General features: G+C 36.5%; 2 protein-coding genes across 3 annotated transcripts; one reads left to right on the top strand and one right to left on the bottom strand.

Moving 5' to 3' along the window:
* Window positions 1-5,250: 5,250 nt before the first annotated feature.
* LOC131599069 (membrane protein PM19L-like) lies at window positions 5,251-6,755 on the top strand. 2 transcript variants are annotated; one of them, XM_058871565.1, is made up of 5 exons: window positions 5,251-5,407; window positions 5,564-5,724; window positions 5,990-6,209; window positions 6,314-6,359; window positions 6,485-6,755. In XM_058871565.1, exons 2-5 carry the CDS (start codon window positions 5,598-5,600, stop codon window positions 6,572-6,574), a joined length of 483 nt encoding a protein of 160 aa, XP_058727548.1. In that variant the 5' UTR covers window positions 5,251-5,407; window positions 5,564-5,597; the 3' UTR covers window positions 6,575-6,755. The 2 variants fall into 2 exon arrangements, with proteins under 2 accessions (XP_058727548.1, XP_058727547.1); XM_058871564.1 differs by lacking the exon at window positions 5,251-5,407 and having other exon boundaries at window positions 5,438-5,724.
* Window positions 6,756-9,082: 2,327 nt separating this feature from the next.
* Window positions 9,083-12,565, bottom strand: LOC131594716 (uncharacterized). The gene is made up of 4 exons (XM_058866914.1): window positions 12,273-12,565; window positions 10,355-11,940; window positions 10,108-10,206; window positions 9,083-9,332 (listed from the first exon to the last, which is right to left on the bottom strand). The coding sequence occupies exons 1-3, from the start codon at window positions 12,355-12,357 to the stop codon at window positions 10,114-10,116; spliced, it is 1,764 nt and encodes a 587-aa protein (XP_058722897.1). The 5' UTR covers window positions 12,358-12,565; the 3' UTR covers window positions 9,083-9,332; window positions 10,108-10,113.
* Window positions 12,566-14,145: the final 1,580 nt, after the last annotated feature.

Here is a 14,145-nt window from a genome sequence, read left to right as displayed (position 1 = left end):
ACCTGAAAGTGAGTCACTGCCAATAGAAGCAATAGAAATTTTTTCCATTGTGATCTTGGAGATGGCCTCAAATTCTATGCATTTTGTGAAATAATGTACTCCAAGTATAAAGAACTTTAGGTGGTTAGGCGCTAGTGGGAAAGGGCCCAACTTTTCTACGTCTCATTGGTAGAATGGCCAAGGAGACGCGACTGAAGGGGGATTTCAGATGATGCATGATGCAGATTGGCGTGCTTTTGGAATTTGTCGCATTTTATGATGAATACTTCATTATCCATCATTAGAATGGCCAATAATATCCCTCACTTAGCAATTTATGGGCCAAAGCACGTCCAACAATGTGATTTTCGCAAGCCCCTTGGTGTACCTATGTGAGGACTAAGAAGATTTCATGTTCTCCTAGACATCTCAACATGGGGGAAGCCTTCCCATTTTGTAAAGATTCCTTGACATCACAATGTACTTTTCTACATGTTTTCAAATCTTTTTAGCTTCTAACTCGTTCAACGGTAATTTGGCTGATTATAGATAAGGTATTATAGGTGTCATTCAGTTAGTGGTATAGGTGACTTCAAGAGTGTTGGTTTCATCTGCATCAATATTTGGGGTAGCCAAAGTCTCTTGAATTAAAGTGCAGTTATAGTCTACTCTTTTTGTGTTGGTGAGCTTGGAAAGAAAATCAAAACTAAAATTATGTTCACATACATTATTTCAAAAGCTTTGAAACATTAAGCTAAATCACGTACCTTTTTCATATATTTGTTAAGTTCGGGCTCCTTTGCATGATATTCCCCAGTGACCTGATTATCCACTTATTAGGAGACACTATTGGCCTTCAAATTTGAAGTGCCCATCTCAAAGGTGAGGACCGTCCCGATAATTAGGGCTTCATACTTAGCCTTATTATTGCTATACTTGAATTCAAATTTTAGAGATTGCTTGATCAATAGGTCATTTGGTCCTTCAAATACTATCCCATAGTGATTTACTTTTAAGTTTCAAGCGCCATCTTCTTAGAGTATTCGTGTGTAGGGAGCCTCCTCACCTACAAACGAGCTAAAAACTATTAGAAAATCAACTTGTGTATGTAACTAGAAACTTCATATGGGTATATAGTGGATATCATACCAAAATAATTCAAATGACTAAGATATTGTCCTTCCTGTTAGATCTTGCATCTTCAGCACTTGTTGAATTGGGTAGTTAGTTTTTACCATTACCCGCCCTTGAACATAAGGCTTGAGTTTTCTTGCATTATGACAGTTAGGCCAAGCCTCTCAATCTTACGATACCTGGCCTTAAAGCCCTTAAATACCTTGCTCATGAAATAAATAGGTCGTTAAACTTTGTTTTTCTCTTGATGAGTGTAACACCTGAGGCTGAAGAAGGCGAGGGGTGGTTGTAGTGCATGTAATACCTGAGGCCGAAGAAGGCAAGGGTGGTCGCCACATCGGAATGAGAGGAATCCTAAGGCCGTGCAGGTATGAGACTGTATGGTTGAAGGAAAACTTAAAAAAGATTGATGGATACTACCTATACCAACAAGATGCATCTTCTTTTCGGTAGCTCGTTCGATAAGAACTCCACAGTTAAGCGTGCTTGACTTGGAGCAAATATGGGATGGGTGACCTCCTGGGAAGTTTCCCAGAAATCATGTGAGTAAGGCCAAAGCATGCTGAAAAGACTCGTGTTGGTTTGTGGGGTCAGTCGATCATCCTAAAAGCAGTCTGGGGCGTTACAAATGGTATCAGAGCCAGACCTCTCCCAATACGATGTTGTTCGAGGACGAACCATGCGGAAGCTGGTGGGCATGTAATACCTAAGGCCGAAGAAGGCGAGGGGTAGTTGCACCGCATGTAACACTCGAGGCTGAATATGGAAAGGAGACCTCTCCTAATACGATGTGGTTAGAGGACGAACCATGCGGAAGCTGGTGGACATGTAACACCCGAGGCCGAAGAAGGCAAGGGGTGGTTGCACCGCATGTAACACCTGAGGCCGAAGAGGGCAAGGGTGGTCGCCACATCAGAATGAGAGGAATCTTGAGACCGTGCAAGTATGAGACTCTGCATGGTTGAAGGAAAGCTTAAAAAAGATTGATGGGTGATACCTATACCAACAAGATGCATCTTCTTTTCGGTAGATCGTTCCATAAGAACTCCACAATTAAGCGTGCTTGACGTGGAGCAATTATTGGATGGGTGACATTCTGCGAAGTTTCCCGGAAAGCATGCGAATGATGTCAAAACATGCTGAAAACACCCGTGTTGGTTTGTGGGGCCAGTCGATCGTCCCGAAAGCAGTTTGGGGCCGTTACAATGAGCACATAACTCATCTCTTGGTCAATAATAGACATATAGAAGTAGATGGAAAAATTTGCTACTAGGCATGTCAAAATGGGTGAAAACGCCAAAAGACCTTTAAGTTTAATAACGCCTCCTCACACTCACTTGTACATTCGAACTTATATTTTTTTCCTTAAGGTGGCAAAGAAATGGAAAGCCTTGTCACCTTCACAAGAAAGTAAATGAGCTAGGGCAGATAAGCACCCTGTTAGTTGTTCTGCTTCTTTAACGTTTGAAGGGTTCCTCGTGTTGATAATGGTCTCAAACTTACTTGGACTCTCCTCTATACCTCTCTTTATTAACATAAAGCCCAGAAACTTACCTGCATGTATGCCAAACGAGCACTTAGCGGGGTTTAGGAACATGTTGTGGCTTCTGACTTATTTCAAGATGTCTTTCAGGTCTGTAATGTAGCTCCTCATTTCTGATGTCTTGACTATCATAACATTGATATAGACTTCCAGGTTTTTCCATGTATTCTTTGAGAATACAATGTGCATGAGCCTTTGATAGGCGGCACATTCGTTCTTTAGTCAAAAGGGAATGACATTGTAATAGTAGTTGTCGCGATTGGACATTATTTTGTCTTGGGCGCATCTATAAGATCCATCTTAATCTGATTGTAGCCAAAATAGGCATCCATGAGGCTCAACATTTTGTAGCCAAAGAATCCACCAATCATCTTATCTATATTGGTAAGGGATATCAATATTTAGAGCATGTGATGTTAAGTCGGTGAAGTTGATGCACATGCACATTTGTTTGTTGACTTCTGTACCAAGACTATGTTGACCAATAAATTAGGGTACTTGACCTCAATTATAATGCTGACTTTTTTCAGCTTCTAGACTTCTTCATCAATGGTTGCTCACTTTTCATCACCCACCTTACATTTTCTCTAAGAAACTGGATTCACTATGGAATCAAACATGAGGCATTGACATCCAACTCTTGTATCTATCTTCGACATGTTATAGGGAGCCCAAGAGAACAAGTCTATGGTCCTCCTCAATAGGGCGACCAAGTTCTCTTCCTCCTCAAAATCAGATAAAGAGGTGCATATCTTGGTTACTCGATGGTCCAAGGGTCCAATATGGGCCTCCTATAGGTCTTTTGTGGGGGTGAGCCTTTCGTTCTCAGCTGCTAACATAGGTTCCTAACTTGCTGCATCTACCTCCCGTGCATCTAGATGAAGGGCATCGTCTGCGAAAACATGCTTCCTTCTCCTTTACAAGTTGTTTTGATAACATTCCTAGGAGAACTCGTGGTCCCCGTAAACCAATCCAACTCGTCTGTTAGGTCAGGAATATTTTTGGCTCAAATGAAGGATGGACAAGACCGCCCCTAACAAGTTGAGGGCAGGTCACCCAAGTATGATGATGTTACGAGGACAATGCATCTACCATAAGATATTTTAATTTGATTGTTCTTGGGCTTGCCTCTGATCCAATCATTGTTTCGAGCGTTATGTGACCTTTCACTTATACATGTTTGCTTGACATGCCAAATCAAAGAACCTTGGAACGCTCGAATGTCGTATGGGTCAAGATAAAGCCCCTGAAAGACGCTCCAGAATAAGATATTTGATAAGCTTCCAGGGCCAATCAATACCTACTTCATATCTCAGTCACTGTATTGCATTATGATGACCATGAGATAATTGTTTTGAGAGAGAATATTGATGAGGTCTTTGCTGGAGATGGTGATTTTGGACTCTGGCTCTTTCTTTTGGATTTCTTTGGTTTGGCGGGTATAATGCTTATCGTTAAACTCTGCTTGGCATATTTTCTGCGAGAAGAGTTGGATTCTCCCTCGTCGATGAAACCTATGGAAATGATATTGATAGTAATCTTAAAATTTCATTTTTGCATCCTCTAGGGAAATATGACAAAAATGGGTGGTGATTGATGATGAGTGTGACTCAAGTTAGTTTTACCGGAATTCATGGTAGGCGCCAATGGTACTTGCTAAAAATACAATGCATGACAACCTCTTGTGTTGTAGGGCTTCTAGAGGATTTTAGGATTGTTGTGATGTTAGAACAAACTCACACAACAAAGGTGAGAAGCTTTATATATTATACTTTCATAATGAAATAAATATCTCCCTCAATCTTGAGTTTGGGTATTTATTGGAGTCTCTTGGTTCTGGATCTTAAGCTCTAAGTACCAACACTCGTATCTAGAGGAGCATGGAAAATGAGTGGTTATTCCCTTATTCTTTCTAAATAACATGCCCCTCATCTTTATTTGTCTCATGTTATTACTGTGTGGACACGTCACTCCTAGCATTTTCGCAAGAGGGCGAATAATACAGTCAAAGGGCAACCGTTTCCGATGACGGACGCTCATTACGATAAATGGACGTATATTGGAAAAACTTTGAATTAACATGACCAAGATCCATAACACTATTAGTTTTTGTCATTGAATAGTAGCGTTAACTCTGAATAAAGAGAAGATCTTTGAGTTTAAATTGTGCCGCTCTAAAATTTCTTCATCAAATGAATGTTCTTCTCCTTTAGACCAACACCAATCATCTGTCTTTAACCTTCCTTATTTTTTCACCAATGTTACCACCATGATTTTTATGTCACTCCTTCAAACATACATGAACAATTTTATTTGTTTTTTTCCTATAAAACATCTCAACTTGTCTTTAACAAAGTCTTGATATTGTAGTATATTTACATAAATTACACTTTTAACTTTAATAATATGTGCAAGGGTATCTTTATTCAATCCACTGTAAAAATTATTCTTTGTACTAAAAAAACAATTTTTTAACTTGGAAAAAGTGTAATGTAATTAGAAGGATAAGAAGACAATATGATAAAGTAAGTGACAAGAGTCATTAAGAGGCAAAGAATATAACTTTTCTGTAAGAACAAACAACTACACAAATCAACAAGGTACTAATACTAGGATTAAAAAACAGTAAGAAATGTTATGCAAGTAAGAATCAGTATCTCTCTAGCATATTTCATCTTGCCTTGAATTTGAAGCATGAATCTTATTATCTTTACAACCCTTCATAGCCCTTTGATCTAGCAGCCTTAGCAAGTAAAGAACTAAACCTTTCTTTTGTTTTCCATCATTTCTATACATATATATAGGCCTTAAGAGCTCTCATTTACACAAAACATTTGTATTCTAGTCCTGTGCTTAAGATTTTCCTTGACAACTTTTTGTCTTTCTGAAATTTCCTTTTCCAACCAGCTTTTTGTTTGGATAAAAATCACATACTTGAGAGATGGCAAATGAGCAAATGAAGCCTGTTGCAACTCTTCTTTTGGGGCTGAATTTTTGCATGTATGTCATAGTTTTGGGCATTGGTGGATGGGCTATGAATAGAGCAATTGATCATGGTTTTATCATAGGTGAGACTTTCTCCAATCTTTCATTATGCTTACTTTTAATTATAATTATAATCAACTCGTAAAGGATCTCTTACCGCTTAACCAAAGGTGTTGAGGTTCGAACTCAATCCTAGTCACGCGGCGGTGTTAAATTCTCTAGAGGGAGAGTTTTTTCGTCTACTGTAGTCTTCTCAAGCTCGAGTGATTAGTCTCTGTAGTTGCATGCAGAGGATACTCGACAAATGATTATTTTGTTATTTGATGTGAAAAACTATGCAATATGCAGGTCCAGGGTTTGATCTTCCGGCTCATTTTTCACCGATATACTTCCCGATGGGAAATGCTGCCACTGGATTCTTTGTTACATTTGCTTTGATTGCTGGAGTTGTTGGAGTTGGATCATTGATTTCAGGTCTCAATCATATCGGTTCATGGACTTCCGAAACCTTGCCATCTGCAGCATCAGTTGCTTCCATTGCATGGGCTCTTACCGTTCTTGCCATGGGGTAATCTCACATTCATTATATCATTAGGCATAACTACTATAAACTCACACACACAACCGTTAGAGTCAGAGTTCGACCCCTAAAATGGAATATGATTTGTGCAGGTTTGGATGCAAAGAGATTCAACTGAACGTCAGAAATTCTCGTCTGGTAAGACAGGAAAAATCTATTTATACTGTCTTTTTTTTAATGTTTTTAAGAATGTTTTCTTAAATTTGTCAAAATGTAAAGAATGTGTTTTCTTAACAAGATGTTTGAATTGTTGAAATTTGCAGAAAACAATGGAGGCTTTTCTGATTATTCTTTCAGCTACACAGCTTTTCTACATAGCTGCTATTCATGGTGCTGCTGGAATGAGGAGATGAAACTTGAATAATATGATTGAAGTGTTTGTGTGATTTTTTTTTTTTGTTGCTTTTCTTACAAGCTTGAATTATTCATTTATTTATTTTGGTGTGGTATATTTTACATGATTGGATTTGTATTGATTAAGAATAAATTGTGTATAAGATATTTTAAAGATTAATATCATCAGTATTATTTTCATTTATACTCTGTTTTCTACAATGGTGCCATTAGAGATAAAAATTCCCCAGAGTTTCGCAACACCTGTTTTATACCCATGTTCTTCTCTTAATTTCTGATTTTTAATCTTACGTGTGCTACCAAATATGTGGGAATCACATAGTCATCCACATGATCTATTTGATTCCTCCAATACTAGATCAAATGACATGTTGTTGCCCTTGTTATTTGTCATTCATCTTGACCCCAATAACCTAAATTATACCGGAAATTGTATTTTATCCAATCGTGTAAATTTGCATTGAAGAAAGTTTCCTAGTGATTAGCCTTCATAGTTGACACCAACACTTGTCTAGCTATGATGCAATCACGAATTGCATGAATAAAAGAATCTTCTACACCAATAAAGTCAGTACAATAAGGCTCGTGTAATTGCACCTAATGCAACCTCTATTTTGTTATAAGGTTATCGTATCTACACAAAAGCTTTGACCTTTTCTAGTACCTTAAGCCTCTGAATTCTGCTCCAAATTATATTAGTGTTCAAATTGTTATGACTTATGTAGTGTTATATTTGCAAATAACTTTGCCTAAGGCGACAGTTTTAGATCGCCCTAGAAAAAGGCGACGTCACGTGGTCACAAGAAGGGAGGTGTCGTCTCACCCTTAAGTTTCCCTCATCTAAGAAAGGAAAAACATGGGATAAAATGTGTCTTGGATAAAGAGAAAGTCAAAGTCGTCATTGGGAATGGAGATTCAACTGTCAACCTTTTGACTAGGAGGGTGGCAAACTTTTACAAGAAAACGCTAAGGATCAGGGCCTATAAATACATTATCCTTCAAGGGGCTAAGGGAGACTCTCATGTCATACACACTCAATATTACCCACTACTACTCAGAGAGCACTTCGCTCCTAGTAACCCTAACACCGTCAATCCAGCTGCCCGCCGGCCACTAGCAGGGCCTCTTACCTCACGTGAGTCGGTCCCTTAAACAGCCTCAGAAACTACCGTACATAGCTACTCGCCTCCGTGTGCTAGCCCTCACCCCTAAATGTCTTATGTACCTACTAAGGCCTTTGAGTCTCCCTTCCTTTGTAGGGGGACACGCAGCTGCCCGTCGGCCACTAGCAGGTCCTCTTACCTCACGTGAGTCGGTCCCTTAAACAGCCTCAGAAACCACCGTACATAGCTACTCGCCTCCGTGTGCTAGCCCTCACCCCTAAATATGTTATATACCTACTAAGACCTTTGAGTCTCCCTTCCTTTGTAGGGGGACACGCACACACCTGTACTTTTTAAACAATACAATTTAACTTCTCAAAAGCACTTAAAATAGTACAATTTTCATTATTTCTGTCACTCCATATACAAACACATCCCCCATGATCAACACTAGGGAATGGATGGCCTTCATACTATTCAAAATGTTCTAAGGAACAATCTAATCAACCCAACCCAAACCTACCCCAAATTTGACATAGAAAAATCTGATCCCCCATGATCAATACTAGGGAATGGATGGCCTTCATACTATTCAAAATGTTCTAAGGAACAATCTAATCAACCCAACCCAAACCTACCCCAAATTTGACATAGAAAAATCTGATTTGAGTGGGTACGAATATGGATTTAGATTTTCTCTGATTTCAAAATATAGATATGAGACGAATAATGAGGACACTAATACTCACTCCGAACTCGACCTCGAACACAACCCGTTGATGATTTAAAATATTTAATTTTTATAATTTAAAATATTAATTATTTAGGTAATACATTAGTATTTAATTTATATTTTATCATTTAAAATGTAATTTTGAATAAAATTCTCATATTGTTTTAATTTATTATTTCTAATGCTTTTTAAATTTCAATATATATATTATGGATTAAGGAAAACGGAGTATTCAATTAAAAAATTGGATTCTCATCCAAGAGTTAAAGAGAGACGGAGATATCTAAGTTCAATTATCTATCTGTTTAAATTCAGGGTTGTCATGCCTAGCATCCACTATGTGACTACAAATATGTCCCCAAAATAGAACTTACTATCTCTCTCCTCTTCAATTATTTTTTATGCAAAATAATTAAAGGGTCAGGTTTGACTATAAGCTACTAGTACATCAAATTAATGATGAAAAGGCATGACTGTACTATTAACTGTATCACGTAATTTGCACCTAACCCATGATCATGACTGCACACAAACTATAGATGCCGACAGTCTAATTAAAATTTACCCAGATGTTTAATCATTAAATATTAGTATCATCTAAAGTTAGCAGTATTATATTTTAAATACCTTCACTAAAATAACTTACTTTGTCAGTGTAAAAGTATAAGCAATAATTGAACACCACTTGCAGGTTTAACAAAAGTGTAGTTTGAAAAGTTTATAAAAGAAAGATTTTGAGCTGAAACTGTTGCTAACACAATTACTACAACAAACCTCACTGTATATAAATCTCATATAGTTGGGCCTGTTGCCCATTATTTGTTTGGAAAATCATAAACAACACATATCACAATTTTATGAACCAAATCCTAAAATCTTCACAGGTTTGACACATCAATTGAGATCCACGTGCACGTATTTCTGCAACATAAACAAATTAACAAAATTGTCAACTCAATTTGCAGTTTCAGAATAAATGTTAGCACTATTCAAATAATCCTCAAGAGTCAGCATTATAGAAAGAATTCAGGAAGATTCCTAAATAGATGATATATGCATGCAGACAAAGCAATATAATGTACACATACACATACAAATTTGTAGCACCGACACGTGTTACACATGTCAGCATACGACAATAATACATGGGAATTTATTCAATTAATTTATTTTCTCAAATTACTATCGGTGTCTAACGTGTTGGCGTCGTGTCTGCAACTGAGCTTCATAATCACTTGAAAACATTTTTTTCTCAGTTCTCAATTTTACTTTACCAAAGATGAACTAAAATACAGACTAAACAAAAAGATCCAAGGAATAAATTAGAGAATGCTATATTTGTATATCATTAACTGAAAGGAATACAAGAACTGAAATATCAGATTATCAAAATTCAAATCAGAAAACCAAGAATCAAAGTATCCATGACAGAAAATGGAGGAATATCATCATATATGAAAACAGAATATGAGATGATACCAGAGAATATCATAATGAACTGAGCAGTAAACTAGGGAACACAACACCATCAAACCTCTTCGAAGATTAGTTAGCTACTATGTAACAGGGTAAGCACCGAAAACAATCACAAACAGGCAAGAGTATGTGTGTGTGTGTGTGTGTGTGTGTGTGTTATGGAAGAGTTTAAATTATACAAATTACAAGCATAAACTTTGAAGTTTAACTAATGCCTAACCTGAACTTATCTGTTGGAGCTTGACACCGCATCAAACAAGCCACAGCAACTCAACCAAGACGTTTTTTGCACCAGAAGTGGAGCTGATGCTGCCGGAGGCTGCATGTCAATTGAGAAAAGAAAATTCAGCAAAGTAAAACCTTTAATAATTGGCAACATAAAAGTTCAGAAACTGAAAGTGTAACAAAAATCACATACACTAGAAAGTTAGGGAGAATGTTAAAAAAATTTAAGAGGGACACAAAACCTGATTTCCAGAGCTTTCTGCAGTGTTGGAATCTTTAACATGTTCTACACCATTATTAGATTCAGTGATAGGACTTTGAGACACCGGTGATGATGATACTTTACCGTCAAATTCCCTTGTCTCCGGTTCTTCCAAACTTGATGTTTTAACATTCTCATCAGGTATAACAGGTACTTTATCCTCATTTCTCTTCCCGGCAAGATCAGTTTCTGCTCCTTGAGATGCCGGTGATGATGATACTTTACCGTCGAATTCCCTTGTCACGGATTCTTCCAAACTTGATGTTTTGACATTCTCATCAGGTAAGACGGATACTTTATCCTCATTTTCCTTCAGTGCAAGATCAGTTTCCGCTCCTTGAGACGCCGGTGATGATGATACTTTACCGTCGAATTCCCTTGTCTCAGGTTCTTCCAAACTTGATGTTTTCACATTCTCATCAGGTAAGACGGGTACTTTATCCTCATTTATCTTCACGGCAATATCAGTTTCCGCTCCTTGAGACGCCGGTGATGATGATACTTTACCAACGAATTCCCTTGTCTCAGGTTCTTCCAAACTTGATGTTTTCACATTCTCATCAGGTAAGACGGGTACTTTATCCTCATTTCTCTTCACGGCAATATCAGTTTCCGCTCCTTGAGACACCGGTGATGATGATACTTTACTGTCGAATTCCCTTGTCTCAGGTTCTTCCAAACTTGATGTTTTCACATTCTCATCAGGTAAGACAGGTACTTTATCCTCATTTATCTTCACGACAATATCAGTTTCCTCTCCTTGAGACGCCTGTGATGATGATATTTTACCGAATTCCCTTGTCTCAGGTTCTTCCAAACTTGACGCTTTAACAATCTCATCAGGTAAGACATGTACTTTATCCTCATTTCTCTTCAAGGCAAGATCAGTTTCCGCTCCTTGAGAGCCCAATGGTTTCTCAAGTAAATCATTTCCAGTGTCTCCGCTTTGCACCTCAGAGATCGAATTCACAACATTGACCGAACCAGCAGAAGATTCCGCCGCTGAATTAACACTCTCCTTCACCGAATTAACAGCCTCCTCATCAAATGCACCTGTCTCTTTCACTGAATCATTATTATCATAGGACTCATCCTTTAAGTTCTTCGCAGTACCGGTTTCAACTACACCCTCCTTTACCGAATTAACAGCCTCTTCATCAAATACAGCTGTCTCTTTTACTGAATCATTATAAGATTCATCCTTTAAGTTCTTCGCAATGCCGGTTTCAATTACATCATCAGAACCGCCAGAATTCCCACTCCCATTATTCAATCCCTCATCAGACTCAATTCGCACAACACTAACATCTTTGTTCTCACTACCATCATCAGATTTCATATCCCATTCTATCACATCAACACGTTCCTTTCCTCCCTCACCTTCATCAACCTTACTATCCTTACGAACGTCTTCCGTAGACTTGACAACAGCAGCCACTGGTTCAACCTCCTCCACCTCCTCACTACCTTCATTGAACTGATTATGATCATCATCAAGGTCCCGAGGCGAATCAATCTCTCCACCATCACTTCCTTTCTCGTCTATCGACTTCAATTCATTCTCCCCTAAACACATCATCATCATCAAAATCAATCAATTACAACAAATTACCAATCAATCAACCAATAAACCAAATTAACAAAACCTAACTACCCCAAACACAAACACAATAAATCAATCAATCAAGAATCAAATCATACATATCCATAAATATCAAAAACATAAACATGCAAAAAACTTCATAAACCTAAAAATTTCAATCAAATTAAAAAAAAAAAAAACTGAAAAACAGTTAGCACCTACTTCACTACCAAAATAGAGAATCTAGCTTTGAATCTAGCGCGAAATAGACGAAAACTGAAAAGGAGAAAGGTATGCATGCGAGAAAAAGCAGTACCGTGAGGGTTGTTGGTGGTGGAAGTAGAGGATTGTATTTCCTTCTTTTTCTTGGCGGCTTTCCTCTTCTTTGCACCTGAAGGCATGATTCAAGTTTCTTTGAATTCAAACCACAAACACACAAAAAATGGTGCGGTGTGGTGAGAAGAATCTCTCTCTCTCTTACTTTTTGGAGTGAACAAGACAAAGATACAAACTTGCACAAAATAGGTGCAAGAAATGAAAGATTGAGAAAGAAAGAGGTACTATTCGGTTAGAATTGGGTCACTCCAACCTCGCTTCACTATTTTGTCCACACTAAAACAACAACAGTGTGCTTATTTAAAATAAAAAAAATTGATTAATCATTTATTTCGCTGATAGATGTGCAGAGATATCTTATTCAAGAATTGGTTTGTACTCGCATGTCCTACTTATTCATCATTAAAATTTAGTGTTTTAATCGATTTGCTGATAGTTGTGCAGAGATATCTTATACAAGAATTAGTTTGTATTCATGTATCCTACTTATTCATCATTAAAATTTAGGGTTTAAATCGATTTACTAATAAATGTTCCGTCCCTTTTTGGAGAAAGCTCATTTGCCAACTGAACCAACCCTTTGAGGTTAAACCAGTTTGTATTTGTGTGTCCTACTTATTCATAATTAAATTTTTTACTAGTTATTCATCATTAAAATTTAGGATTTTAAATGATATAAAAAATTTAAATAAATTAGATTTCGAAAATTTATAAAACATTTACAAAATTATTTATAGATCCAAAGATATCCTTAAAGCGAAGACAAGTGAAGTTGAATTCACGACCTTTAGTAAAGTTTAGAGTTGTTATTAAAACAAAATAAAAAATTATTTATTTATTTTTTTATAAATTAATATATTATGTTAAATTATATATACCTATTTAAATTTCATTTTATTAAATTTTAAATTATAATTAATTTTAGTTATGGATTAAAACAATGTTACAAAAATGATAATTTATAAAGATAATATTTGTGATTCAAGATTCAAATTTTGGATTTGGAATCTAATTAATGTCGGGGGTAATGGATGTGGAAAGAGAAATTAGAAATGGACTAGACTTTTCTTTTAATTTTTTAATGAGTTTTGGATTTTCTTTTATTGGAAAATTAATAATTATTTGTGATTGAGAGAGATCTTGGTGGAAGAGGGAAATTATGAGGTTTAGAATTTGACAGCTAAAGGTTGTGTGGTGATTCATGAAACAAACTTGTGATGCTCTTTTGTCTTTATATCGTTCACACATGGGGAGTGATGTATTTTCATTTTTTTTATAATTAGTATTTTTTTTATTACAGTAAATTATATTTATATATTTCAACATCTCATTTGATTTTTAAATAGACACTAATCTTCCTTATTTTTTGTATTTAATTGAGAAATTTCAACCCTTGAAGTTAACTCAATTAATTTAATGTAACCATGCTACTCCTCGACCAAATGTTTCAAAATATGTGTCTTTTATGTTGAATTGTCTTTTATTTTGTTTGATTCAAAATTTTAAATTGAGTTGTATCAAAATGAAAACACCTAAATGGTGGTATTTCATAGGTTAAAATGATCTATGATCTTTTAGAATCATTGAAAGGGGAACTAATTGGGTTTTGTGTGCTTCAATTTGTAACTCTAAGTTTAATGGAGGTTTGGGCATCAAGCATTGTTGAGCAAGTAGACATGGAAAATTCTTAACAACCATTATTCTATCTGATGCTCAATTCTCTCGTTCATATATGGTGATATCAAAAGTTTGTTGTTAGATCTGTATTGGTCAATCAGTAACAAATTTGCTTCTATATGACTGCTTTGTTCAATAGTAGTGAGATTGAAAGCAAGTTTAGCAATTGTGTCTCT

Source organism: Vicia villosa, linkage group LG4 (genome assembly GCF_029867415.1).
Source record: "Vicia villosa cultivar HV-30 ecotype Madison, WI linkage group LG4, Vvil1.0, whole genome shotgun sequence".
Taxonomy (NCBI): domain Eukaryota; kingdom Viridiplantae; phylum Streptophyta; class Magnoliopsida; order Fabales; family Fabaceae; genus Vicia; species Vicia villosa.
Note: the sequence above shows the minus strand (reverse complement) of the source record. Positions and strands in the feature narration are given on the sequence as shown.

Bases quoted from the DNA above. Each gene is read 5' to 3' on its own strand.
- LOC131599069 (XM_058871565.1), top strand. From the start codon at position 5,598: ATGGCAAATGAGCAAATGAAGCCTGTTGCAACTCTTCTTTTGGGGCTG. The intron at 6,210-6,313 runs GTAATCTCACAT...TGATTTGTGCAG, and splicing joins CTTACCGTTCTTGCCATGGG to GTTTGGATGCAAAGAGATTC. The intron at 6,360-6,484 runs GTAAGACAGGAA...TGAAATTTGCAG, and splicing joins ACGTCAGAAATTCTCGTCTG to AAAACAATGGAGGCTTTTCT.
- LOC131594716 (XM_058866914.1), bottom strand. From the start codon at position 12,357: ATGCCTTCAGGTGCAAAGAAGAGGAAAGCCGCCAAGAAAAAGAAGGAA. The intron at 11,941-12,272 runs GTACTGCTTTTT...TGATGTGTTTAG, and splicing joins CACCACCAACAACCCTCACG to GGGAGAATGAATTGAAGTCG. The intron at 10,207-10,354 runs GTTTTGTGTCCC...ATTGACATGCAG, and splicing joins CAGAAAGCTCTGGAAATCAG to CCTCCGGCAGCATCAGCTCC.